This window comes from Hordeum vulgare, chromosome 6H (genome assembly GCF_904849725.1).
Source record: "Hordeum vulgare subsp. vulgare chromosome 6H, MorexV3_pseudomolecules_assembly, whole genome shotgun sequence".
In the NCBI taxonomy this organism is placed as follows: Eukaryota; Viridiplantae; Streptophyta; class Magnoliopsida; order Poales; family Poaceae; genus Hordeum; species Hordeum vulgare.
The window spans coordinates 273,677,708-273,705,672 of record NC_058523.1 but is presented as its reverse complement, the minus strand read 5'-3'; the positions used below and the strand labels follow the sequence as shown (position 1 = coordinate 273,705,672).

The 27,965-nt window shown below is 51.6% G+C and overlaps 1 protein-coding gene across 6 annotated transcripts; it reads left to right on the top strand.

Annotated features, from left to right (window-relative positions):
• Positions 1-31: 31 nt before the first annotated feature.
• On the top strand, positions 32-27,942 carry LOC123401313 (probable magnesium transporter NIPA8). 6 transcript variants are annotated; one of them, XM_045095090.1, is made up of 15 exons: positions 34-408; positions 976-1,038; positions 1,141-1,407; positions 7,888-7,972; positions 8,068-8,129; positions 25,664-25,749; positions 25,848-25,921; positions 26,181-26,283; positions 26,366-26,494; positions 26,597-26,696; positions 26,795-26,914; positions 27,025-27,115; positions 27,192-27,249; positions 27,338-27,464; positions 27,544-27,942. In XM_045095090.1, exons 3-15 carry the CDS (start codon positions 1,315-1,317, stop codon positions 27,703-27,705), a joined length of 1,290 nt encoding a protein of 429 aa, XP_044951025.1. In that variant the 5' UTR covers positions 34-408; positions 976-1,038; positions 1,141-1,314; the 3' UTR covers positions 27,706-27,942. The 6 variants fall into 6 exon arrangements, with proteins under 6 accessions (XP_044951026.1, XP_044951025.1, XP_044951024.1 ...); XM_045095091.1 differs by lacking the exon at positions 976-1,038 and having other exon boundaries at positions 32-408; positions 27,195-27,249; XM_045095089.1 differs by lacking the exon at positions 976-1,038 and having other exon boundaries at positions 34-382.
• The last annotated feature ends 23 nt before the right edge of the window (positions 27,943-27,965 follow it).

Below are 27,965 nucleotides of genomic sequence, written 5' to 3'. Positions count from 1 at the left end.
AACCTTATGAAGTGACGATTCTAAAACAAGCCAGGGAAGGAGGCCTACGGGCCAGGGTAGCCCCATCCCCCGGGATCCCCGGCAAAAACCGGGGCGCAGAGACCACGAGGGCAGATCGGGCCGATCCATGTCTTTTCCACGGAGGAGAGATCCACGCCTCGAGGGTTCGGGAGGACAAGCCACGGCTTGAGACGAGACGAGAGAAGCGGAAGCGAGGCGACAACAACGAAGATCCAGCGCACCGCCCACCAGCTTCTTCGCCGGCGACCAGAGCTACGCTTCGGGCCTCCTCCCTCCAGTGTTCCGCCTCAACGCTCCGCCCCTCCTTCCTCGGATCTCCCCTCTCCCAGCTCCGGTCACCTCCGGCGACGTTGACGGCCAGGTCCTTGTCCTCCTCTTTGAACCAAGGTTATCCCCTCTTCCTGCTCTTCTACCCACCTGTTCTTGTGAGAGATCTCCTTCCCTACTCTTTTCAGTTTGGGCACCTGGTTAGTGGGAACATCTCCCGCGGGTTGGGAGGGATCCCCTATGCACAGGAAAATCTCTCTCTAGGGGTTTATTGCCCTGGATTTTTACTCCCCAACAACCAAATGAGCCCTTATTATGATTATTCCAGTGGATCAGTTCACGTTGCCGCAGCCTGAGATAATGGATCTTGTGATTAATTGCCCAAACAAAGTATTTAATCGGCAAAGCCCGCTACATTTGGTCATCAATTTGGGGAGTGACCCTTCTTACCTCCCCGAAATGGTAGGATGTTAGCCTTGCGCAGTTCTCAAATAATGAATAAACAATACTACCTCTGTACCAAAATGTAAGACTTTTTTTGGTTTTGCATAGGGCATAAAAAACGTATTACATTTTGTTACGGAGGGAGTAGCTTATTGAAGACTGGGCAGCTAAATGTGGACGGATTATTGTAGCTTGCAGTTGTTTAACATAAAGTTTGTTGTCCTCTCTGGCAATGTTTGCCAGAAGATTCTATGCACAGCCAGTAATGTTGTAGCTTCTCGCTGTTACATTGGCCAGCTTCTCAAGGTGTGCTAGCTCATCTTTGGACACGAAATGATGCTCTTTGTGAGTGTTAAATCATCTTTAACTCATCTGACTCACATGCCAGTTGCGCCCTTCCTTTTGCAGGTGGCGGTGTCATCCACCACAGGTTTCATCTCCATACTATTTCTTGTGGAGCGGTCAGCAAAATAAACACTTCCAGTTGGTTACAGCAAGACATGTGAAATGAGCTGTTCTACAAGTGGCTTGTTGGAGGAGTATGCCATATATTTGTAAGAGGGATTTATTCCTTCTCGACTCATGGCCGACTGGATTATAGGAGCGTTGATCAATATCGTGGGTAGTGTTGCCATAAATTTTGGTACTAACCTTCTCAAATTGGGCCATGATCAGGTGGGTATTGCATAACTGCTCTTAATTTACCTATCTACTTAACTCCAATAAATTAAATCTGGGTTCCATATGGTATGTATCATTTTTAGCTATTTTTGCCATAAGAAAACTTCCTAATATTGAATTAGGATTGTGATTTGTCACCTCAAGTTCAGGTGGGCAACTTGTTTTCAGTAACTTGCACTTTGGAGGTGTTTGTTTCACGACTTTTTGGCCGGGACCTGATTACAGCGCCATGCAAAACCGTTACCTGCGTTTGGTTGAGTTGGGATGGGAATCCGATACGGTGTAATCCAATTACAGTGCTATACAAAATTGATTACACCCACCCCTGGCTGTTAAGGGATCCCACCCCGATCCAATTTTCTCGCTCACGTCTTTGTGTCTGCCTCGCACACGGCCGCCGTAGCGCCGCTGCCGTACCACCACAGCTGCCGGGGGCCTCCCGCTGCTGGCGTATCATCACGGGCGCCGGAATCCCCCCCCCCCCCGCCACCATCGGTACTACCGTTCCATCACGGCCGTCGGAACGCCGCCGCCACCACTGCTGCTGCTGTACCATCATGGCCGCCGGACACCCGCCACCACTGCTACTGCCGTTCCATCACGGCCGTCGGAATGCTGCCACCACCGCTGCTGCCGTACCATCATGTCCGCCGGAGCCCCCCCCCACCCATCGCTACTGCCGTCCCATCACGGCCGCTGGAATGCTGCCACCACCGCTGCTGCTGTACCATCATGTCCGCCAAAGCCCCCCCCCCCCCCCCCCCCAATCGCTACTGCCGTTCCATCACGGCCGCTGGAACACCACCGCTGCTTGTAGATGTTAATCATGTTGCTCATGTAGGATTAGGAAAGAAAGCCAAACCGAGTCCTAGTAGTAATAGGATTCCTAGTCCTAGTCTATTTCCATAGTCCCTTGTGAACGTGTATAAAAGACACCCTAGGGGTGTTGATTGTAACACCAGAAAAACGAAAAGCAATACAAAAGCAAAGGCTCGACACGGGCCTTTAGCCATCAAATCCATCGATCAGTTTTATTCGTGTCGCTAGTTACGCAAGTTCCGTCAAGTAGCCGGCCGAAGCAAGAATCGCGTAGGCACGCCTGTACAGCTGCATACGCACGTTCAAAAGCCAACAATTGGTATCTAGAGCCTCGACGATCTACGATCTACGATGACGGACAGCGACGCTGAGTCGGTCAAGTCCGGCAGCGGCGGTGCCAAGGCGAACAAGAACGGCGACAAGGTGAAGAAGGGCGTCAAGTCAGCAACCAGTGGTGGAGGAACGAGCGGCGCTAACGTCCAGGCGCATCGCAACATCCCCATCCAGTACCCGATGCTCACCGACGCCAACTACGGCGTGTGGGCGGTGAAGATGAAGATTATTCTTCGATCCCTTCGAGTGTGGGAGGCCATCACGGACGACGACGTCGACGAGGAGCGCGACGAAGGTGCCATGGCCGCCATAGCCCAGTCTGTGCCGGATTCCGTGCTGATGACATTGGCGGAGTTCGAGACGGCAAGAGAGGCGTGGAACGCACTCAAGGAGATGAGGATCGGAGAAGATCGCGTCACCAAGGCTCGGGCACAAGTGCTGAAGCGCCAATTTCACAAGTTGCAGATGGAGGAAACTGAATCTGTGAATGACTACGCCATGCGTCTTACTACTTTGGTGGGAGAGATCCGCGCGCTTGGTGCAAAGCTCGATGAGACCGAGATCGTGGAGAAAATTTTCAGTTCTGTCACTGATAAATTCACGTACATCATCGGCACGCTCGAGCAGCTTTACGACATCGACGACATGACCATAACGGAGGCGATCGGACGATTGCGGACATGGGAAGAGAATGCTCGTGGCTGTCGGAAAGGCAAAGGAGGAGGTAGTGACCAACTCATGTACTCGCGCACAGATTGGGAGGCCCCAAGTAGCAAAGGAAGGCGTGACGGTGGCGAAGGCTCAAGCAACACGAAGGGCGATGGACAAAATGGAAAAGGCAAAGGAAAAGGCAAACCACAAGGTCGTGGTAAGGCGGGCCAATCTAAAGAGCAGAAACCACGGAACTTGGACTTGTCCGAGGTCAAGTGCTATAACTGCAATAAGATGGGTCACTTTGTGATGGATTGTCCAAAGCCTAACAAGCGGGAGATCAAGGCAAATTTGGCAAAGCAGGAAGACGAAGGTCCAGGTCTTCTGATGGCCGAAGTTTGTGATCTCGCTGAAACGGTGGTTGTGAAACCAAGCCGGAAGGTGCTACTTCATGAGGAAAAAGTGACACCAAAGTTATCCGGTGATCAGAACGTGTCGTGGTATCTCGACACAGGTGCCAGTAACCACATGACGGGGTGCAAGGAGAAATTCCTCGAGCTGGAATACGATGTTGAAGGCTCGGTCAAGTTCGGTGATGGTTCAGCTGTGGAGATTTGCGGGCAAGGATCTGTCCTCTTTGAGGGTCTCACAGGCGAACATCGCATACTCACCGGAGTGTACTACATCCCACGGCTGCGCAACAACATCATCTCTATTGGGAAGCTTGACGAGAATGGATGCAAGGTGAATATAGAGAGCGGAGTGATGACGATCTTCGACAACCTCCGAAACGTGCTAGCTCGTGTTAATCGCACACGGAATAGGCTCTATATCCTCAACCTTGATCAATCTTAACCGGAGTGTTGGCTCGCCAAGAGTGATGATGATTCGTGGTTATGGCATGCTAGATTTGGACACGTTAACTTCTACGCCTTGAAGATGTCAAAGATGGAGATGGTATCCGGGATGTCAGTTATCGACCATGTTGATCGAGTATGTGACGGGTGCTTGGTTGGAAAACAGCACCGCAGGCCATTCCCTGCTCAGTCTACCTATCGTGCAAGTGATGCACTCGAGCTGCTCCATGGTGATCTATGTTGCCCTATCACCCCGGCAACTCACGCTGGAAAGAAGTATTTCTTCCTTGTGGTAGACGACTACTCGAGATATATGTGGGTCGTTCTCCTACGGTCTAAAGATGAGGCGTTTGAAGCATTCAAGAAGCTGAAGGCTGCAACGGAGATGGAACACAAGCTGAAGGTTCACGCTCTACGGACAGATCGCGGCGGAGAGTTTACGTCGAATGAGTTCAACGACTACTGCGAGAAGATTGGCATAAAGAGGTTCCTCACGGCACCTTACACGCCGCAGCAGAATGGGGTCGTTGAAAGGCGCAATCGAACCGTGGTTGACATGGCAAGGAGTTTACTCAAGAGCAAGAACCTGCCGGGGATTTTTTGGGGAGAAGCTGTCTCGATGGCGGTCTATCTTCTCAACCGGGCTCCAACGAAGGCGGTGATCGGCAAGACTCCGTATGAAGCAATCTACGGACGTAAGCCGAATGTGTCTCATCTACGGACGTTCCGGTGCGTGGCACATGTGAAGACGGCGGAGCCACATCTCTCAAAGCTTGCCGATCGTAGCACCAAGATGTGTTCATCGGATACGAGAGCAGTTCTGGCACCAAGGCATACCGTTTCTACGATCCACAAACCAAGCGTCTACGGATTTCACGCGACGTCGTGTTTGAAGAAAACCAAGCGTGGAATTGGAGCGCCGCAGCCGACGATGCTCCAAACAGTAACATATTTGCAGTTGTATTTCCAACTGATGATGATGCAGGGGAGGATGTCCAGGTGATTGGCAAAACGCTCAACCAAGGTGACCACAATGGTAGTGATCATCATGGTGCCGACACCGACGACGACGCGCATAGGTCGCCAGGAGATAGCGACAACGCCGCGCACGACACATGCGGAGATCTCGACGACAACATCGACAACGAGGCGCATAGTGACGACGACAATCAAGATGATGGTCACGGTCACGACGACTACGCCGACGACACGGATGTCGATGACACACCAAGGTCTCAGCCGTCTTCCTCAAGTGCATCAACACCGACACAATTTGTGTCGCCTCTTTCGCAAGCCACAACGGACTCCTCAGGGCCTCGTCGCTACAAGACCCTCAAGAAAGTCTACAAGTACACAAAGCCAGTTACGCTCGAGTACTCCGGACTATGTCTGTTCGGAGTTGAGGAGCCGGCGAACTTCGTAGAGGCGAGAAAAAGTCCTAGCTGGACGCACGCCATGGATGAGGAGATGAAGGCAATTGAGAGCAATGGCACGTGGACTTTGGTAACCCGACCTCCAAACCAAAAGACGATAGGTTTGAAGTGGGTTTACGAGTTAAAGAAGGACACGGAGGGTGCCATTGTGAAGTACAAGGCAAGACTCGTTGCAAAGGGCTACGTTCAACGTCAAGGAGTTGACTATGATGAGGTGTTTGCACCGGTTGCTCGAATCGAGACGGTGAGAGTGCTTCTAGCTTTGGCAGCACAAGAGGATTGGAAGGTTCATCATATGGATGTTAAATCCGCTTTCCTCAACGGCGATCTCACAGAAGAAGTGTACGTGGAACAACCCCTCGGCTACGAGAAGAAAGGCGAAGAAGGGAAAGTTTACAAGCTCAAGAAGGCACTTTACGGGTTAAAGCAAGCGCCAAGAGCTTGGAACTCAAAGTTAGACCGAAGTCTGGTCTCGCTCGGGTTCAAGAGATGTCCCCTCGAGCACGCAGTCTATACAAAGAACTCCAAAGGCTCAAACCTGCTAGTTGGAGTTTATGTCGACGATCTGATTATCACCGGAGATAGCGTACAAGAAATTGAACGTTTCAAGGCGCAAATGAAGAACAAGTTTAGCATGAGTGATCTGGGATTACTCAGCTATTACTTGGGCATTGAAGTGAAGCAAAGCTCCGGAGAGATTTCCCTATGTCAATCGGCTTACGCGGTCAAGTTATTGGACAAGTGTGGCATGTCAGATTGCTACGCGACACAAGTTCCAATGGACCAACGTCACAAGTTGAGCAAGCGTAGCTCAAATCCACCGGTGGACACCACAATGTATCGAAGCGTTGTGGGTAGCCTAAGATACTTGGTGCATACCCGACCTGACTTGGCTTATTCAGTCGGGATCGTGAGTCGTTTCATGGAGAAACCGACAACCGAACACATGAGCGCGGTCAATCAAATTCTACGCTATGTGAAAGGCACAATTAATCTTGGCTGCACGTACAGAAAGGGAAAGGAAGGATTGATCCTTCGTGGATATTCAGATAGCGACATGGCAGGTGATGTTGATGACCGAAAGAGCACAACGGGCATGGTTTTCTACCTTGGCCCGAATCCGATTAGCTGGAATTCTCAGAAGCAAAAGGTGGTGGTACTGTCTTCATGCGAGGCAGAATACATAGCGGCAAGCACGGCGGCTTGTCAAGCAGTGTGGCTGAGAAGACTCCTAGCTATTCTTGCAAAGCAGGAGGTGCAGAAGGTGTCACTGAAGATCGATAACCAAGCTGCAATCTCGTTGTGCAAAAATCCGGTTCATCACGAAAGGAGCAAGCACATAGATACCCGGTTCCACCATATCCGGGAGTGCATTGAAGAAGGGTTGATCGAGGTTCAACATGTGAACACGAAAGACCAACTTGCCGATATTTTCACCAAGTCCCTCGGTCGACAGAAGTTCATCGAGATGAGGAGGAAAATCGGAGTGCAAGAAGTGAAGTCAAGCAACAAGATTAAGGAGGTGAATGTAGATGTTAATCATGTTGCTCATGTAGGATTAGGAAAGAAAGCCAAACCGAGTCCTAGTAGTATTAGGATTCCTAGTCCTAGTCTATTTCCATAATCCCTTGTGGACGTGTATAAAAGACACCCTAGGGGTGTTGATTGTAACACCAGAAAAACGAAAAGCAATACAAAAGCAAAGGCTCGACACGGGCCTTTAGCCATCAAATCCATCGATCAGTTTTATTCGTGTCGCTAGTTACGCAAGTTCCGTCAAGTAGCCGGCCGAAGCAAGAATCGCGTAGGCACGCCTGTACAGCTGCATACGCACGTTCAAAAGCCAACACTGCTGCCGTACCATCACGGCCACCTCTCTGTTGCTGTAGCTGTGCCGCCGCCACCACCATCGTTGTCAAAACCTCAGATCCTAGTGTCCATGGTGATCTCTCCGTGGAGCAAGATAATCACAGACACTAGAGCATCCCTAATTGCAGGTTTCTTTTTCTCGTATCTTCGATTGTATACCTTCTGTGTTACCGTTACCGGAGTGAACCAAACAAAACCAGCAAAAGTCCCATTACAGCCACAATGCGGTGTAACCTCATTACGTTACCATTTACGTTAACAGAACCCCAACCAAACACCTCCTTTATGTGAAACAATCAGACAACACCTCCTTTATGTGAAACAATCAGACAACATGGCATATATTGCATGGCTTTCCAAACAAATACTCATAATGATGTACTCATTCTTTCTGCATGCATCTATCTGTTTACCCCCTGATCTTGTTTGAGCATATTATTTACTGTGCCAAACATTCTATGAAAGAACATACTTATAGAATTATATTTTAAGATTGTTTTTGTTTTTGTCAGAGAGAAAAGTTGTACTCAAGTAACAATCAAGTCGATGGCAAATTTGTCCCAAAATCAGTTATGTATTTCCAGACTTGGAGAATAGGTAATGCTGTCTGATAAGCCTATTCACTCACTTTTGTATTTGATAAAATAACAGGAAACTGTCATATCTAATTAATAATTTAAAAATGCATCCAGGTATACTCTTTTTCGCTGTGGGGAACTGCCTAAACTTCATGTCCTTCGCATATGCCGCACAGGTTGGATTATTACCTTCTCTTCGCAGCAACTATAGTTAGTTAGAATGGAAGACTAATGAATGATATGGATGAGAATGGACTATATTATGTGTACTGGACTACTAGTGCATATGCAACTGAAAGTAAAGACGGATTGTTACCCCCCCTCTTGCTTTTGTATTAGTCCTACATAACAGCTTTAGTTGACTTTGCCGCATATGTTGGCCTCTAGGGTGAAGAATACTGATGGGGTTATAGTCCTAGGGTAGGGTCATAGGCCTGTCCTGTAGGTCCTACCCAAGGACTAACCCTCATAAGGGACAAGGCCCTTAGTCAGTTCTGACTGAATTAAGGACTTTCCATCATCCAGTCGGTAACGGACCCTCCACCATCCAGTCGGAGGTGAGCATTCGGAGTATATCAAACTAACCGACTGGATTCTAGTCTGTGCATCGTAACCCCCCAGGAGGGAAACGGTCGTATGTTTCCCTGTGCCTTTGTTAGCATTTAAGACATACGTTACCTGTAACGTAGGCATTTATTCGCCACTACTCCACCCCTGTGCACCGAACCGTTGTGGAGGGCAGCGCACTCTATATAAGCCGCCCTCCCCCACTGGTGCAGGGGTGAGCAATTCATTGTATTCCATATTCCACTCGACAACAAGCTCCCAGAGCACTGAGACGTAGGGCTATTACCTCCACCGCAGAGGGGCCTGAACTCATACAACCTCGCCGTAGCTAAGGCTCTGCCCATCCTTTCGTACCCTACACATCTACTGTCAGACTTATACCCACGACAGTTGGCGCCCATCTTGGGGCAGGCGTCTAAGCGACTTCCGGCGAGTTTGCTACTACATCTTTTCGTCATGTCGTCCGGCGGAGATTCGAGCATGGGTCACGAGATCCTCTTCGGCGCTCTCTCCTTCATCGTCGACGATTCGGCATGGCTTCGGGACGCACCTCTCGACGTCGAGGCGCTTCCCCGTCGCGGAGCTACGCACTTCCGTGCCGGCGCCCGCGGCATTCTTCTTCTCCAGCAGTCGGCTCCGGTGTCGGCCTACGTCGCCGTCGCGCGCCGCAACAAGCGGTCCCGCTGTCCGCGGCTCCAGCGTTGGGTGCAACACGCCCAGGCGCGCCAGAACGCGTCTTCGCAAGTGGCGGTCCTAGAGTCGGTTGTGGTTGCCCCGCCGTCCCAGCGCTCGGACTCGGTTCCGACTGAGATCCCTTCTGAGTACTTGGGTCGTGGGCCTGCAGCAGAAGTACACATGGCCAACTCCCATGAAAGTCCCCGCCAAGCTGGCCGGAACGAGCATGAGATCGGCGAAACATCTGGCGCTCGCCGTCCACCTCGCCGTTCTGCCAGTCGGCACACTCGGCGGAGCAACTTGGAGTTGTTTCGCACGCCCATCCTCAACTTGGCTGCCGCTGCCAAGATAGCCGATTCCCTTCAGCCGATTGATTCAGAGGCTGGCAGGGGGATCGAACAAATCCGTGCCCTGCTGCATACGGCGCAGCAGCAAAACTCGGCGGTTTCCCAGTCGCACAACAGGATCCACAATAGTTCTGTTCATGCGAACACGCATCGGTCAGTTCATGGCCCTGGTTCTCATCAGCGACACAGGGGAGGCAGCCGTTCCATAAATCCCGAAGATCGTCGACGTTCATGCACCCCTCCGCGGGATGGGCCCTACGGGCTCCGACATCATGATGATCGGTGTTCAGTCGGTGACACTTACGACCCAAGGCCCGACGCGAGAGGGCATATCGCCCAGCGGAGGGTCGACAGGGGCCGAGCCCACCGCGATGGTCACGATATTGACCGTCCGAGTGGAAACAAGACCATCGTTTCTGGTCCCGAGTGTTTCAGTCGAGCCATCCGTTCGGCTGATATCCCTCCCAACTTTCGATTGGCGACGGGGATCAACAAGTTTACAGGAGAATCCAAGCCAGAAACGTGGCTGGATGATTACCGAGTGGCAGTCCAGATCGGAGTAGGGGACGACCACGTCGCCATGAAGCACCTCCCTCTGATGCTCGACGGCTCGGCGCGAGTGTGGCTGAACCAGTTGGCCCCCTCAAGCATCTACAACTGGGCAGATCTGGCTCGAGTGTTCATCAGGACCTTCGAAGGGATGTGCAAGCGCCCTGCTGGCCTCGTAGAGCTCCAGCACTGTGTCCAGAAGCAGAATGAGCCCCTGCGCGATTTCATTCAGCGTTGGACGACCCTCTACCAAACGGTGGAGAACGTCACAGAGCATCAAGCAGTTTGCGCCTTCAAGGCAGGCGTGCGGTACATGGATCTGTACCTGAAGTTCGGCCGAACAGACGACATCTCCATGAGCAAGATGATGGAGATAGCGGCACGCTATGCAAATGGCGAAGAAGAGGACCGCATCCGAAGCGGCAAGCCCAAAACAGTCGCCGATGGAGATGGGAGTAACACTCGGAAGCAGAAGCAAAAAGCTCCGTCCACTCTGCAGGCAGAAGCTGCAGCTGTTACCAACGCCAAGTTCAAGGGCAAGGGGAAGGCTCAGTTCACCCCCAAGAAGAAGCAGTTCAATAATCCCGTCCTGGACCAGTCATGTCCGATTCATACGAAGATGGATGAAGAGGGCAACGCCATATATCCGAAGCATACCACTCGGCAATGTCGCCTCCTGATCCAGGGGTTCGGCGAAGGGCAACCGAGTGAAAAGGACAATGAACAGGACGAGGAGGATCCGTTCCCCCAAGTCCATGCAACACTGATGATTTTTGCTGACGTTGAGAGCAAGAGTCGACTGAAGCTGGTGAACAGGGAGGTGAACATGGCCACCCCTACCAACCCCAAGTTCCTCAAATGGTCTCAGACTGCGATCACCTTTGACTAGTCGGATGATCCAGCACACGTACCCACCCCAGGGAGACAGGCTCTGGTTGTCGACCCGGTGGTGGAAGGAGTCCGACTGCGCAAAGTCCTCATGGACGGCGGCAGTGGCTTGAACATCATGTACGCCGACACTCTCAAGGGGATGGGCATTCTGATGTCCAAACTCAGCGAGAGCAGCATGCAGTTCCATGGAGTCGTCCCTGGACGAAAGGCCAAGTCACTCGGCCAGATCGCGTTGGATGTCGTTTTCGGCTCCGACAAGAACTACCGCAAGGAAAAGCTAATGTTCGAGGTGGTGGACTTCCAGAGCGCGTACCACGCAATTCTGGGCCGCCCGGCGTATGCACGTTTCATGGCCCGTCCATGTTACGTGTACCTGAAGTTAAAGATGTCAGGCCCGAAAGGCGTGATCACTATCACAGGCAATCGACAGCGGGCCGAAGAGTGTCTGCAGCAGGGGTCAAGGATCGTCGATCAGCAGATGGCTGTCCTCGAGCTTGACGAGTACAAGAAAACAGTCGACCCTGCTGACTTGATGCGTGCGAAGAAGCCAGCTCCGGAGTCTGCATTCCAGTCGGCGGGAGAGACGAAGAAGGTCAGCATCCACCCGACAGACGACACTGTTGCCCTGACGAACATCTCCACCACCCTCGATCCTAAATAGGAAGCCGAGCTCACTCAATTCCTCCGTGAGAACTGGGACATCTTCGCATGGAAGCCCTCTGACATGCCAGGTGTACCCAGGGAGTTGGCTGAGCACCGTCTGCATGTGGATCCCATCGCTCGGCCTGTCCGAGAACGCCTGCGTCGGTCCGCCGCGCACAAGAGGAAGGCAATCGGAGAAGAAGTGGCCAAGCTTTTGGCAGCCAACTTCATTCGCGAGGTACACCACTCCGAGTGGCTCGCCAATGTTGTCATGGTGCCCAAGAAGGACAAGTCGCTTCGAATGTGCATCGACTTCTGTTGCACAATAAGCTAGGTTAGCTAGCAGGTTCAGTTTAGTCTTCAGTTAGTTCAGTTAGCAGATAGGTTCAGTTAGCATTTCCTTTTCGTCAGGTTAGTTAGTCCCTCCCGCAAGACGCGTTCGTGCGATCTGGGAGGAAGTTTTAGCTCGCCGTGGACCAAGTGCTCGATCGTGGGATGGCACGATCCAGTCGGGGTGCTGGAACCGCGACACGTTCGTTTCAGTTAAGGAATAAAAGGAGAAGAAAGCAGAAAAGCAGTATGTAGCTCGCTGCGCAAAATCTCTCGTGTGTGCTGTGTTTCAGAGAGTAGAGAGGCAACAAGTGGCATCAGAGCCATGTCAAGGACGTCGGAGGCCGCGGCAAGGACGTTCGCGAGCGGCTCAGGGCGTTCGCAGACCCCTCCACGCCTCCGTGCACCGTCCCAGGATCGGGGACGAACTCGCCGCCGCGGCGACATGCCTATGCAGCCGATGGTGCAGCCGGCGCCCTCTTCGGGCGCGCTCCCGATGCTGACGCGCACCAACTACGCCGAGTGGGCTCTGCTCATGAAGGTCTACCTTCAGGCCCATGGCTGGTGGGGGGCGGTATCCCATGGCGACGTCTCCTTCCACCACGAGCGCAACGCGATAATCACCATCTTGCGCGGCCTCCCTTCGGACGTGCTGCTCGCGGTGGGAGAGAAGGAGACCGCCAAGGAGGCGTGGGACGCCATCGCCCTGCAGCGCCTCGGTGCCACGCGTGTGCGCGAGGCCGACGCGCAGAAACTCCGGTGTGACTTCGAAGGCATCACTTTCCGCGACGGTGAGACAATCGACGACTTCTCGCTTCGCCTGTCAGGGATCGTCACCGGCCTGCGCGCCCTTGGCGACACCATGGAAGAATCAAAGGTAGTGGCCAAGTTTTTGCGCGTGGTTCCACCCCAGTTCGCGCAGGTGGCGATCGCGATCGAGACGCTGCTGGACATCAGCACGCTCTCTCTGGACGAGGTCACCGGCAGACTACGCGTCGTGCAGGACCGCCTCGACGACGCACAAGGCGGCAGCAGCAGCCAAGGTGGGCGGCTGCTTCTCACTCGGGAGGAGTGGCAGGCCAACGAACTGCAGCCGCGTGCCTCGGGCGGCAACAACAACTGTCGCAAGGGCGGCGGCCGTGGCCGAGGAAGGGGCCGCGGTGGCGGACGTGGCGCCGCGCGCGGCGCGGACTACCCCAACAAGAGCGGCGGGGACAAGGAGAAGTGCCGATACTGCGGCATCAAGGGCCACTGGGCTCGCGAATGCAGGAAGAAGAGGGAGGAGGAGGCCCTTCTCGCCCAGGCCGATGAGGAGGCCGATCCTCAGATGCTGTTCGCCGAGGTGGTCGAGCTCGTGCACCCGATCCAGACGGAGTCGCCGGCCGATGATCGTCGCGATCCACCCCAGGCCGCTGTCTTCCTCAACGAGGAGCACTCCAGCGTCGCTCCAGCCACAGGGGACGCCGCCCCGGACCCAGTGTGGTACCTGGACACTGGCGCGTCCAACCACATGACCGGCGACCGCGCGGCATTCACCGAGCTCGACAACGCGATCACCGGATCCGTGCGGTTCGGGGACGGCTCGGTGGTCCAGATCGAAGGGCGCGGCACCGTCGCGTTCGCCACCGACGGGGGAGCGCAACGCGCCCTGATGGACGTGTACTACATCCCCAGGCTCAAGAGCAGCGTGGTGAGCCTCGGACAACTCGACGAGAACGGCTGCGACATCAACGTCCACCACGGCATCCTCTCCGTCCACGACCGCCGCGGCGCCCTAATTGTCAAGGTAAAGTGATCTCCAAATCGCCTGTACAAATTGCACATTCACCCCGTGCGCCCGGTCTGTCTCGGTGCGCGCACGGACAACGTGTCATGGCGCTGGCACGCCCGCTTCGGCCACCTGCACATCGATGCTCTGCAGAGGATGGCGCGGGGAGGAATGGTGCGAGGGCTGCCAGGCATTGAGCATTCCGGAGAGCTCTGTCAGGCGTGCCTTGCCGGCAAGCAACGCCGGGCGCTGTTTCCCCAGACGGCCAAGTACAGAGCGGAGGCGCCGCTCGACCTCATCCACGCGGACCTCTGCGGAGCGATCACGCCAGCGACACCAGGAGGACGGCGCTACTTCCTCCTTCTCGTGGACGATCACAGCCGCTACATGTGGCTCAACCTGCTGACAAGCAAGGCCGCGGCCGCGGCAGCGATCAAGGAATTCCAGGCGCGTGTTGAGACAGAAGCACGGCGTAAGCTGGGCACACTGCGGACGGACCGCGGTGGAGAGTTCACGTCCACGGCGCTGGCAAAGCACTTCGCGTCCACCGGAGTCCAACGCCATCTGACCGCGCCCTACTCACCGCAGCAGAACGGCGTGGTCGAGAGGCGCAACCAGACGGTGGTGGGCATGGCAAGGAGCATGATGAAAGCCAAGGGCATGCCGGACTACTTCTGGGGAGAGGCGGTGACCACGGCCGTCTACCTCCTGAACCGGGCGTTCACGCGCAGCGTGGACGGGGCGACTCCGTACGAGGCCTGGCACGGCAGGAAGCCAGAGGTGAGCCACCTGCGCGTCTTCGGGTGCGTGGCGCATGTCAAGAGCGCGCGCCCCCTTCTCAAGAAGCTGGACGACCGGAGCACTCCCATGGTACACATCGGGTATGAGCCCGGCTCCAAGGCGTACAGGGTGTACGACCCGGCGACGCGTCGGGTGCACGTGTCCCGCGACGTCGTGTTTGACGAGAGCGCGAGCTGGGATTGGAGCAACGAGACGGCGGGCGCAGGCGGCTCCTTCGTCGTCGACTTCTCGGCATATGGAGGACCCCTTGAAGATGTGGTCACGCCGGCAAGAACTTCTGCTCCGCCGTCACCCGAACCTACCACCGGGGGAGCTGGATTGAGCACGCCTACATCGCCACACCCCGTTTCCGTTGCCGGGACAGAGAACTCGCCAGCAGCAGGCGGCGCGTCCGCTGCCACTCCTGTCTGGCAGGATGTGCAGTTCGCAACCCCGCCGCCTCATGATGCGGACATGTCCGACGACGCAGACGATCCTGACGCCGTGCACCGCTTTCGCCGCCTGGATGATCTGGTCAACCTTGGCGCGGCGCAAGGCGGGAGGACAGAGCATCTCCTCCTACTACCTGAGGGAGAGCCGGCGACGTTCGTAGAAGCGGAGCCTCATGCGGCGTGGCGGGCAGCGATGATCGAAGAGATGGGGTGCATTGAGTCCAACGAGACCTGGTCTCTCTGCGATCTGCCCGCAGGTCACCGACCCATCGGCCTGAAGTTGGTCTTTAAGGAGAAGAGGAACGCCGCCGGCGAGGTGATCAAACACAAGGCCCATCTGGTGGCGAAGGGTTTTGTGCAGCGCGCCGGCATCGACTTTGAAGAAGTCTTCGCCCCGGTGGCCCGTCTCGACTCCGTGCGTGTGTTGCTCGCCGCAGCCGCACAGGAAGGGTGGGAGGTGCACCACCTGGATGTCAAATCGGCCTTCCTCAACGACGAACTTGAGGAGGAGGTGTACGTGGTGCAGCCTCCCGGATTCGAGCACGCCGGCGCGACGAGCAAGGTGCTCCGGCTGCACAAAGCGCTCTATGGGCTGCGTCAGGCACCAAGGGCGTGGTACGCGAAGCTCGACAACAGCCTCAATGCTCTCGGCTTTGAGAAATGCCCATCCGAGCACGCAGTGTACACGCGCGCTGGCCATGGCGGACGGCTCCTGGTGGGCGTGTACGTGGACGACTTGATAATCACCGGAGCGTCCACGGCGGCGATCGTTGAGTTCAAGAAGGAGATGATGGGGCTCTTTAAGATGAGTGATCTGGGACTACTGAGCTATTACCTCGGCATCGAGGTGGACCAAAGGCCGGGCCGGATCGTCATCGCGCAGTCCTCGTACGCCGGCAAGCTGTTAGAGAAGGCCGACATGGCCGACTGTCACCCCGTGGCCACGCCGATGCAGCCGCGCCTCAAGCTCAGGCGGGAGGGGGCCGGCGAACTCGTGGATGCCACATACTACAGGAGCGTGGTGGGAAGCCTACGCTACCTCACCCATACGCGACCTGACATCACCTACGTCGTCGGGTATGTCAGCAGGTTCATGGAGGCACCGACGAGCGAACACTGGGCCCTGTGAAGCAGCTTCTCAGGTACATCGCCGGCACACGGCAACTAGGGTGTTGCTATGCCCGGCAGGAGCGCGGCGCAGAGCTCGTCGGCTACAGCGACTCGGACCTCGGGGGAGACCTGGATGACCGCAAGAGCACGAGCGACACCATCTTCTTCCTCGGAGGCAGTCCGGTGTCGTGGCAGTCAGCCAAGCAGAAGATCGTCGCACTCTCCTCGTGCGAAGCGGAGTACGTCGCCGTGGCTGGAGCTGCCTGTCAGGGCATCTGGTTCAGGCGGCTGATCGGAGAATTACTTGGGCGTGACGACGGCGCCATCAGGCTCTGCATCGACAACAAGTCAGCGATCGCGCTGAGCAAAAACCCTGTCTTCCACGACAGGAGCAAACACATTGAGCTGCGCTACCATTTCATCCGTCAGTGCGTCGAGGACGGCAGCATCAATGTTCAGTATGTGCGGACCGGCGATCAGCTTGCGGACATTTTCACCAAGGCGCTCCGTCGGATCCATTTCCAGGAGATGCGTGATCGAGTAGGAGTCGTCAGATGCAAGCAAACCTAGCTTAGGGGGAGTTTGTTGCACAATAAGCTAGGTTAGCTAGCAGGTTCAGTTTAGTCTTCAGTTAGTTCAGTTAGCAGATAGGTTCAGTTAGCATTTCCTTTTTGTCAGGTTAGTTAGTCCCTCCCGCAAGACGCGTTCGTGCGATCTGGGAGGAGTTTTAGCTCGCCGTGGACCAAGTGCTCGATCGTGGGATGGCACGATCCAGTCGGAGCGCTGGAACCGCGGCACGTTCGTTTCAGTTAAGGAATAAAAGGAGAAGAAAGCAGAAAAGCAGCATGTAGCTCGCTGCGCAAAATCTCTCGTGTGTGCTGTGTTTCAGAGAGTAGAGAGGCAATAACTTCAAGCATCTCAATAAGGTCTGCCCGAAAGACCATTTTTCGCTCCCCCGCATCGATCAAATTGTCGATTCGACCGCGGGTTGCGAGCGTTTGTCATTTCTTGATGCCTACTCGGGCTATCATCAGATCCGTCTGTATGGCCCCGATGAATTAAAAACAGCCTTCATCACCCCATTCGGGTGCTTCTGCTACATCACTATGCCATTCGGTTTGAAGAATGCAGGAGCTACCTTTATGCGCATGATCCAAAAATGCCTCCTCGACTAGATCGGTCGGAATGTGGAGGCGTATATGGATGATATCGTAGTCAAGTCACGCAAAGGTTCCGACCTGTTGACTGACTTGGCAGAAACATTCGCCAACCTTCGTAGGTACGATATCAAGCTCAACCCCGCCAAGTGTTCATTCGGCGTTTCCAGCGGAAAGTTACTCGGTTTCTTCGTTTCCGAACGAGGGATCGATGTCAACCCCCGAAAAGATCGGGACCATCGTCCGAATGGAGAGGCCGGTCAGAATACACGATGTTCAACGGCTCACAGGTTGCCTAGCGGCTTTGAGCAGGTTTATCAGTCGACTCGGCGAGAAAGCACTCCCTCTGTACCGACTCATGAAGAAATCAGATACTTTCGAGTGGACAGATGAAGCCAAGTTGCATTCGACGACCTCAAAGTCCTACTTTCCACCCAGCCGGTTCTTACTGCTCGGCTCAGTAAAGAGCCCCTTCTTCTGTATATCGCGGCTACAAATCAAGTCGTCAGCATTGTTCTTACAGTCGAACGAGAAGAAGGCAAAACATACAAAGTTCAGCGGCCAGTGTATTACGTCTCCGAAGTCCTGACCCCTTCCAAGCAGAGGTATCCCCACTATCAAAAACTTATCTACGGGATTTACATGACTGCGAAGAAGGTGGCTCATTATTTCCAAGACCACTCGGTGTCTGTCATTTCTGATGCTCCGTTGTCGGAAATCCTCCATAATCGGGACACATCAGTCCGAGTGGCGAAGTGGGCAATGGAGATGTTGTACTGTGATATCAAGTTCGAGGCCAAGAAAGCTATAAAGTCTCAAGCTCTGGCTGACTTCATAGCAGAATGGGTAGAACAACAGCAACCGACCCACATCTACTCGGCTCATTGGACAATGTTCTTCGATGGGTCCAAGATGTTGAATGGCTCCGGCTCTGGCGTTGTGATTGTATCGCCAAAGGGCGACAAACTCAAGTATGTGCTGCAGATACACTTTGATTCCTCCAACAATGAGGCAGAGTATGAAGCTCTCCTTTATGGATTGCGCATGGCCATCGCACTCGGCGTCCGTCGCCTGATGGTCTATGGCGATTCGGATTTGGTGGTTAATCAAGTGATGAAAGAGTGGGACGTCAGGAACCCCACCATGACCACATACTGCAATGCAGTGAGGAAGCTCGAGAAGAAGTTTGAAGGTCTAGAACTCCACCATGTTCCGCGACTGAAGAACCAAGCAGCTGATGAGTTGGCAAAACTCGGATCCACTCGGAGATCAGTCCCGAGTGACGTCTGCCTTGAGCACCTCCACCTTCCCTCAGTTAAAGAAGATCCTTTCACAGAGGAACCAGTACAACCAAAGAGCTCGACAGATCCGACTGAAGTCGACGTACCTGCTGTGATTGATCTGATCATGAAAATTCTTGCTGTCATCCCCGATTGGACTGTGCCGATCATTGCATATATCCTGAGGCAGGAATTATCAGAAGACGAAGTCCAAGCCAGGCAGATAGTCCGCAGGTCAAAGTCGTTCACTGTCATTGATGGCCAGTTGTACAAGGAAAGCGTTTCAGGCGTTCTTCAACGATGCATCTCCCCAGAGGAGGGACAGTTAATCCTGAAAGAAATTCAGAACCTGCGGTCATCACGCCTCTTCAAGAGCAATCGTCGCCAAAGCATTCAGAGCTGGCTTCTTCTGGCTACAGGCGAACGAAATGGCTAAAGATATGGTCGACCGATGTGGAGCCTGTCAGTTCTACTCCAACAAGTCCCATAAGCCAACATCTGCGTTGAAGACAGTCCCTCTTGTTTGGCCGTTTGCGGTATGGGGATTAGATACAGTCGGTCCATTCAGGACAGGCCAAAGAGGATACACACATCTGTTGGTGGCAGTCGACAAGTTCACAAAATGGATTGAAGCCAAGCCCATCAAGAAGCTCGACGCCCTAACAGCCATCAAGTTTGTCAGGGACATCATCTCCAGATTCGGGGTACCTCACAGCATAATCACGGACAACGGGACAAACTTTGACTTGGACAGATTCAAAGGTTTCTGTGCAAGCCAAGGTATCCGAGTGGATTTTGCATCTGTGGCGCATCCTCAAACAAACGGACAAGCAGAGCGGGCAAATGGACTTATTCTGCAAGGTTTGAAGCCCCGACTCCTGCGAGAGGTGGGACATGCCGCTGGCGCATGGGTCACCGAGCTACCTTCAGTGTTTTGGGATCTCCGCACAACCCCGAATAGATCTACAGGGCGATCACGGTTCTTCCTCGTTTACGGAGCAGAAGCGGTCCTTTCGAGTGACTTGCTCCACAATGCTCCACGAGTCGAACTCTTCTCCGAAGCTGAAGCAGAACAAGCAAGGCAAGACGGAGTGGACCTTCTAGAGGAGGAGCGCGAGATGGCACTGACTCGCTCAACCATTTATCAGCAAGATCTGCGGCGTTTTCACGCGCGACACGTCAGGAGTCGTACATTCCAAGCAGGCGACCTGGTGCTCCGAGTGGATCAACAAAGACCTCACAAGTTGGCTCCCGCCTGGGAAGGACCCTTCATCATCTCCAAGGTGCTGAACAATGGAGCATACAAACTCTACAACATCGACAGGAAAACAGATGAGCCGCGAGCATGGAACGGAGATCTCCTGAAGCGCTTCTACACGTGACCGTCGACTGAAGCTATGTAAAGAACAAGTATTGGTGAAATAATACAAAGCAGATTGAGTTTTTGCAGATTCAAAATTCTTCCGCGGTCGCAGGCTCCGGTCTCAAAAAGAAAGAAAGAAAACTTAGCTGCGATCAAGAATCGCCTAAGTAATGACTTTCTCCGAGTGTGCACTAAACGTCGCACTCGGGGACTTAGCTGCGATCAAGAATCGCCTAAGTACTGACTTTCTCCGAGTGTGCACTAAACGTCGCACTCGGGGACTTAGCTGCGATCAAGAATCGCCTAAGTACTAACTTTCTCCGAGTGTGCACTAAACATCGCACTCGGGGACTTAGCTGCGATCAAGAATCGCCTTAAGTACTAACTTTCTCCGAGCGTGCACTAAACGTCGCACTCGGGGACTTAGCTGCGATCAAGAATCGCCTAAGTACTAACTTTCTCCGAGTGTGCACTAAACGTCGCACTCGAGGACTTAGCTGCGATCAAGAATCGCCTAAGTACTAACTTTCTCCGAGTGTGCACTAAACGTCGCACTCGGGGACTTAGCTGCGATCAAGAATCGCCTAAGTACTAACTTTCTCCGAGTGTGCACTAAACGTCGCACTCGGGGACTTAGCTGCGATCAAGAATCGCCTAAGTACTAACTTTCTCCGAGTGTGCACTAAACGTCGCACTCGGGGACTTAGCTGCGATCAAGAATCGCCAAAGTACTAACTTTCTCCGAGTGTGCACTAAACGTCGCACTCGGGGACTTAGCTGCGATCAAGAATCGCCTAAGTACTAACTTTCTCCGAGTATGCACTAAACGTCGCACTCGGGGACTTAGCTGCGATCAAGAATCGCCTAAGTACAAATTTTCTCCGAGCGTGCACTAACCGTCGCACTCGAGGACTTAACTGCGATCAAGAATCGCTTAAATGAGAAAGCTTCCTTCGAGTGTATTACAGATACACTCGTGGACTCAGCAGACCCTCATTGAGGCTCATGTGGATGTCAAGACCACTGACAATTACATGAGTAGCAGAACCTCATTGAGGCTCATGTAGATGTCAAGACTACTGACAATTACATGAGTAGCAGACCCTCATTGAGGCTCATGTGGATGTCAAGACCACTGGCAATTACATGATTAGCAGAACCTCATTGAGGCTCATGTAGATGTCAAGACCACTGACAATTACATGAGTAACAGCCCGTTCCGAGTACGACCTTACAGTCGCACTCGAGGACTTAGCTGCGATCACGAATCGCCTAAGTACTAAAATGCCTTCGACTGTATCCTACAGATACACTCGGGGACTCAACAGGCTCTCAGTGAGACTCATGTCGATGTCAGGACCACTGACAATTACATGAGTAGCAGAACCTCATTGAGGCTCATGTAGATGTCAAGACCACTGACAATTACATGAGTAACAACCCGCTCCGAGTATGACCTAACAGTCGCACTCGAAGACTTAGCCGCGATCACGAATTGCCTAAGTACTCTATTGCCTTCGAGTGTATCCTGCAGATTCATTCGGAAACTCAGCAGACCCTCAGTGAGGCTCATGCAGATGTCAAGACAACTAACAATTACATGCTCCGCATGTTTGCCATTGGCTTCACCAAGAAACGCCAAACAAAAACACGAGCCAAATTCGTATCAGCAACTCTTTGGCAACAGAAGAGCAAAAGGTTCGATTCAAATTCAAAGTTCACCTTAGGATAGTTGGCTCGGTGTAGATCAAGCTTATCCACACCGAACCAAGAATGTGACGGCCAACAGCAGTGGCCAAAGTTTATTACAATGAACACTCGGCATACCGAGGTAAAAGTTTTCTCAAGCGTCGTCAGGACTGGTGATGGGACTGGCAGGCTCTACGAATGTATCGAGGTCGATCCCGTCGGCGATGCGGGTGGCGCTCTCAAGGAAGGTCTCCATGAAGTCTTCGAATCGAAACTTTTTCGTGTTCGCGACTTGCAACGCCTTCAGCTTCTCTTCGCGCACCTCCTTGCAATGCACTCGGACCAGAGACAGAGCGACGTCCGCACCACAGCGAGCCGCAGACTTCTTCCATGACTGCACTCGGTTCGGGACCTCCTCCAGGCGAGTCATCAAGCCTTCCATCTCGTGCCGAGACTTGTCTTCAGGCCAAAGCTCCTTGTCGATTCGGCCGACGACTTCTCTCAGTCGACCGATGAAAGGTCCAACTTTGCCCAGCCGAATGTGCGCTCGGAGCAGATCTTGATTGGCGTCCTCGTCGAGTGGAATGTTCTCAAGCATCGACCGCTCAACGTCAGCTGCTTCAACCTCAGCGTCCATGCAAAAATCTGCAAAGACAGGACGACCAAACAGTCAACGCAGAATGAAATGCACGGTCCACAAGCACTCGGAAAAACAAGACTTACCACCCAGAAGCGCTATCATCTTCCGGACCCAATCACTGACGTAATTTTCCTGTGCTATGCACCGCCTGTTTAGCACCTTCATCTGCCCCATCAGCTCCGTCCTTTGTTTCCCCATTTTCTCCACCTCAGCAGTCAAAGCCTTGTTCGCCTCACGGGCCTGCTCCAACGACTTTTCTCGTTCCGCCAGAACATCCTTCATACCAGCCATTGCAACCATTGCCGCATCCAGTTCACCAGCAAACTGAACCTTTTTAGCCCTAAGAGTCTCGTACGCTGTCCCCATCTCTCAAGTTTTCTGTCAGTCAGCGCCAAGAGACGGCCAGACAAATTCAACAATAAAAAATGTAAGTTCTTCAGGCCCCTGCCGACGCAAGCAGTCGACAGCGGTCTCGGGGACTACACCCAGTGGGGTCACTAAACTCAAACAGGTCCGCCCTATTGAGCTACATGACAACACCTAAGCCTATGAGGCTACTACTACCCGACCTGAGTAAAATTACTCTCGGGGACTCATTCAATAGGTGCACTCCGAGTGCCCCAACTGTTAGCATTCGAACAGATTAATTTTTGATCTGCTCAAGTCAACAAAAAATGTGTATAAAGACAACTGCCGGTGCAAGCACTCGACAGAAGTCTCGGGGGTTACACCCACTGGGTTCACTCTTAGTGAACCCATTGCAAAAATCATACGATATCCGAGCACACCCAGTGGGTTACAAGAGAAAAGTAAATACTTACTAGCCCACTTACTCAGATATCGTCCCGCAGTTCCAAGCTTCGCTGGTACAGGGACGCGATGGAGTCGTACGCCTTCTTGGCCTCTCCCGCCATCAGCTCCGCCTGCACCATGACCCCTTGGCAGCTCCCACCTGATCTTCTGGGAGGCGCTGGACGTTGTACTCGACAGTCGACGGGCCTGGCATCGTAGGAGGCTCTTTTGGCATCCCAAGGCCCGCTCCAGTCGGTCCAGCAGCGATCAACGCCGTTTCAGTCGACGGCATCACCTCAGTCGGCGGCGCGTCCGTGGCGAGAGTGGTAACCGGCGGAACAGCCTCAAGGATAGGCACCGCAGCTTGTTCAGACCTTCCCTAGTCGTCATCCTCCACAAAAATCTCCCTGGATCCACCCCGCCGGGAGCGTTCGCTGCCGCCACTGAGCAGGAGCCGCCGCCTTTCCCTTCTTCTTCGCCTCTAGCTTGCTAGTCTGCCCCTTGGTCATGGCGGAGGGTGCGCAGGGGAGAAGGAGGAAGGAGCTTGAGATGCGCAGGGGGTGGCGAGAGGAGCGGAGCATGCAAGTGCAAGATATCCGACGAGTGTTACGAAAAAAACCCTCGCCGCTGAGGTTTAAGTAAGGTTCCGACTGGTCACTGGCAAGTGGCTCCGAAATCTTATCCCCCGACTGGTCGCGGCGATATCAGTGGAGAAGATGAAGGCGCGGGGATCGAGGCGTCAGGTACCACGAGCGCGATGTTGTCATCCCCGCTGAGCGCGCGGTAACCGAAATTTGAGGATCCCGGAAAATCCGCTGCTGTCAGTTGACTGGTCACGTCAGAAGATACCACGGAAGCACTCGGTTTCCGACAGTTTGTTTCACAAATACTTCCACTCGGATCGTTGGTCAGAGAAGATAAAATGGATCGAGGCAAGCAACGCCAAAGTCGCATCCGTACCAGTCGGATCCGTACTTCAAGCATCGCTTCGTCGTTCCAACCCCAATCCATTCGGGGACTAATGATGGGGTTATAGTCCTAGGGTAGGGTCATAGGCCTGTTCTGTAGGTCCTACCCAAGGACTACCCCTCATCCAGTCGGTAACGGACCCTCCACCATCCAGTCGGAGGTGAGCATTCGGAGTATATCAAACTAACCGACTGGATTCTAGTCTGTGCATCGTAACCCCCCAGGAGGGAAACGGTCGTATGTTTCCCTGTGCCTTTGTTAGCATTTAAGACATACGTTACCTGTAACGTAGGCATTTATTCGCCACTACTCCACCCCTGTGCACCGAACCGTTGTGGAGGGCAGCGCACTCTATATAAGCCGCCCTCCCCCACTGGTGCAGGGGTGAGCAATTCATTGTATTTCATATTCCACTCGACAACAAGCTCCCAGAGCACTGAGACGTAGGGCTATTACCTCCACCGCAGAGGGGCCTGAACTCATACAACCTCGCCGTAGCTAAGGCTCTGCCCATCCTTTCGTACCCTACACATCTACTGTCAGACTTATACCCACGACAAATACTCTCTTATTACATCAGTACAAGCTATCCATATGAATGTAATTTTGTGCTCTTATGGCTCATATCTTACTTTTCTTATGCCCAATTTTGTGTAGTGAATCAATATGAATGTAACTATTGTATACCAAACTTATTTTTTTATGAAATGGTCGTAAAATTACATCGGGTGCAAAATAACTTATTCTACACCCTGAGTGATGAATAGTGTTACTATATATATTGAAAATACATTCATATTTGTACGTATAAAACGAGAATGGACGTTTGGAGGCCGAAATTTTTGAGAAATTCAAATTTCGAACTTTTCGGTTTCAAAAAATCCTGAAAAAAAAATGCAAGTAAAGAAGGATGTTATGTGTATGTGTCTAAAATTTTGGGATGAAATACCTTAAAATACGATCTGCACAAAAAGACAAATTCAGGGCTTGGAACGATGAATAGTATCATGTGTTAAAAAGCCTCAGTTTTTTTTTGTCCAGCCCTCGTTTCAACGTATTTTTTTCTAAAAATTTACACATGTGTGTTATGCCCTCACTTATCTCTGTATTTTTTTCAGAATTTTTAAAATGTAAAAATATGAATTTACATGAAATTTGAAATTCAAATTTAAAGGCCTCCATGGAGGCTGAGCTCCAAAAGCAATTTCCGGTATAAAACAATCTACTAAAAACAGTACATACTACCTAAAAAGTGGTATATATATTACCCAAATATTCTTATATACTACTCCCTCCGTTCCAAAATATAAGACCTTTTAGGGATTTTACTAGGAGACTACATACGGAGCAAAATGAGTGAATCTATACTTTAAAATATGTCTATGTACATCCCTATGTAGTTTATAGTACAATCTCTAAAAGGTCATATATTTAGGAACGGAGGGAGTACTCCTTTCGTCCGAAATTACTTGTCGCAGAAATGAATGTATCTAGACGTATTTTAGTTCTAGATACATCCATTTTTATCCATTTCCATGACAAGTAATTCGGGACAGAGGGAGTACATGATGTGCATACATACTCTCTGGTTTGACAAATACTCCGGGTGGTAGAAAACATTTGTCCTATATATGATGGTTTTCATATCCAGTTCCATTCTAGTGACTCCGGTGATTTGGAAAATGATTGGTTGTTTAATTTTACTGCAGTCACTTCTTGCAGCCCTTGGATCAATTCAGTTTGTATCCAATATTGCATTTGCCTACGTTGTGTTGAACAAGACCATTTCAGTGAAGTATGTATGTTTAGCTTCTTGGGACCACGTCAAATGAATATTGGAATGAATACATTGAATCATGAAATGAGACTAAATAAGATTTTACTTTATTTCAGGGTCATGGTTGCCACAACTTTTATTGTCTTTGGCAATGTCTTCTTGGTTTCCTTCGGCAATCATCAATCTCCTGGTATGAGTTATGTAATACATTATTTATATTGTATGTTTCCTGATAGACTAGTATTTCAGTAAGGAAATTTAGTTTTAGTTTTTTATTTTGGTGTGCTTTTGTCTTCATGCCAATTGTAACACCATCACTCCTGCAAGGGAGCATGTAACCTTGGGTGCAGCATATACTATTACGATGTATAGCTGTAAGCCCGCAGCTTTATCTTTATGTGTGTTCTAACTTGTAAGTAAATCTTCTGATGATATAAATACGTGGACAGTTTATACTCCGGAGCAGCTGATTGCGAAATACAGCAACTTGGTCTTTGTTCTCTATTGTATGTCATTGGTCTTTGTTGTTGCACTCAGTCAATATCTCTATAGGTGAAATTGTCCTCTTAAAGCCTAGCCTCTTTAGAAGCATTTAATTATGTTGTTTCTTACCTGTTACAATACTCTGTTGCAGGAGTGGAGAGACAATTCTTTCAGATAATGCAAAAGATACTAGCACACATTGGCGAACACTGCTGCCCTTTTCTTACGCTATCGTATCTGGTGCCATTGGGTCTTGCTCCGTCTTGTTTGCGAAATCATTGTAGGTTTGACCGAGATTTATGCATATGACATGCATATCCTCTTTGATTGCGAGTTTCTGACTACCTTGCAATGCTCCCCACCTTTCTCTGGTTACTACTAGGTCTAACATGCTGAGGCTGACCATGAGCAGCAGATACCAATTCCACAGCTGGTTCACATACTCAATTCTTCTGTTATTTCTCTGTACAGCTGGATTTTGGGTAATCTAGTGCAGACACTAAGCTAATGCATTATTCTGAGACAATGATACATTCTGTCGTGATTGATATTGTTGTGTAATCTGACTACTGTGGCACAGATGGCGAGGCTGAATGAAGGACTATCTCTGTTTGATGCAATACTGATTGTCCCAATGTTTCAGATTGCATGGACTTTCTTCTCTATTTGTACAGGATTTGTTTACTTTCAAGAGTATCAAGTAAGTTCTTATTCATGAATGTTTGTAATGGCAAGTGAATCTTCTGTTTGCGAGGGCAAGTGAATCTTGCATTTGCTCATGCACAAACTGAGGTTTTTTACTTGTCCTAGGTGTTCGATACGCTCAGGATAATAATGTTCGTGTTGGGCATGACATTTGTCTTCATAGGCATATCCCTGCTAGCACCTGATGAAAATAAAGGTGGGCACTTGCAATAAGTTGATTTTCATGTGCTTTTACATCAACATAAAATGGTTTTGACTATGGAAATTCTCAGTAGCTGACACCAAAGATGACTCTAACTCCAAAAAGGACCTGACAATTGATATGAACAGGTTCTTGTTGCTATCTCTTCTTTTCCACTAGTTAAACCTTATGCTTATTGCATTTTACAGTGAATGTCTTTTTACCTTGCCTTTTCAGTGAAGCACATGTACCAGGAAATTGCAGGCCAAGAAAGTTGCCGATGGAGGAGACGGAACTAGATGATATGGACTCATTCTCAACCTCAGTAAGAGTGAAAGCAAAACGCATATTGTCGAGGGCAAAGGTCAGTGCGTTTTTTTGTAGATCAAGGTATGTTTTTGCGTTGATGTAGGTATGCCTTCCTCAAGTGATCTTATTTGCAGTCGGCTTGCTCCATGTCACTTGGCCTTGGGGAGGAGACCATCAGCGCTTCTTCGGTGCTTGCAATGCCAATGGTTTCCTCGAGAACAACAGGGTTTAGAGGAATTCGAACTGACCGATTAAAGTACACCCCCCTGCGCTCCACTGAATGGGATAATCTATAACTTGTGATGTCCTATAGATACACAATACAGATGTTATTCTTTTATATTGCTATTTGGTAACTGTTTGTACTTCCCAAAGCAATTGTCTGTTATGCCTCAGTGCTAATTAGCTGTAACATCAGTGTATAGTTTCAACATTTCCCCTTGTAACATTCTCCATACCCATGATGTAATTGAAACAGCTGCCTGCACTACATGTATAAATACACCATGTTAGAATAAACTTCCTTGATTCAATCGACTCCATTTGTACGGCAGTT

Bases quoted from the DNA above. Each gene is read 5' to 3' on its own strand.
- LOC123401313 (XM_045095089.1), top strand. From the start codon at position 1,315: ATGGCCGACTGGATTATAGGAGCGTTGATCAATATCGTGGGTAGTGTT. The intron at 25,922-26,180 runs GTATGAGTTATG...ATACGTGGACAG, and splicing joins CGGCAATCATCAATCTCCTG to TTTATACTCCGGAGCAGCTG. The intron at 27,250-27,337 runs GTTCTTGTTGCT...TTGCCTTTTCAG, and splicing joins CTGACAATTGATATGAACAG to TGAAGCACATGTACCAGGAA.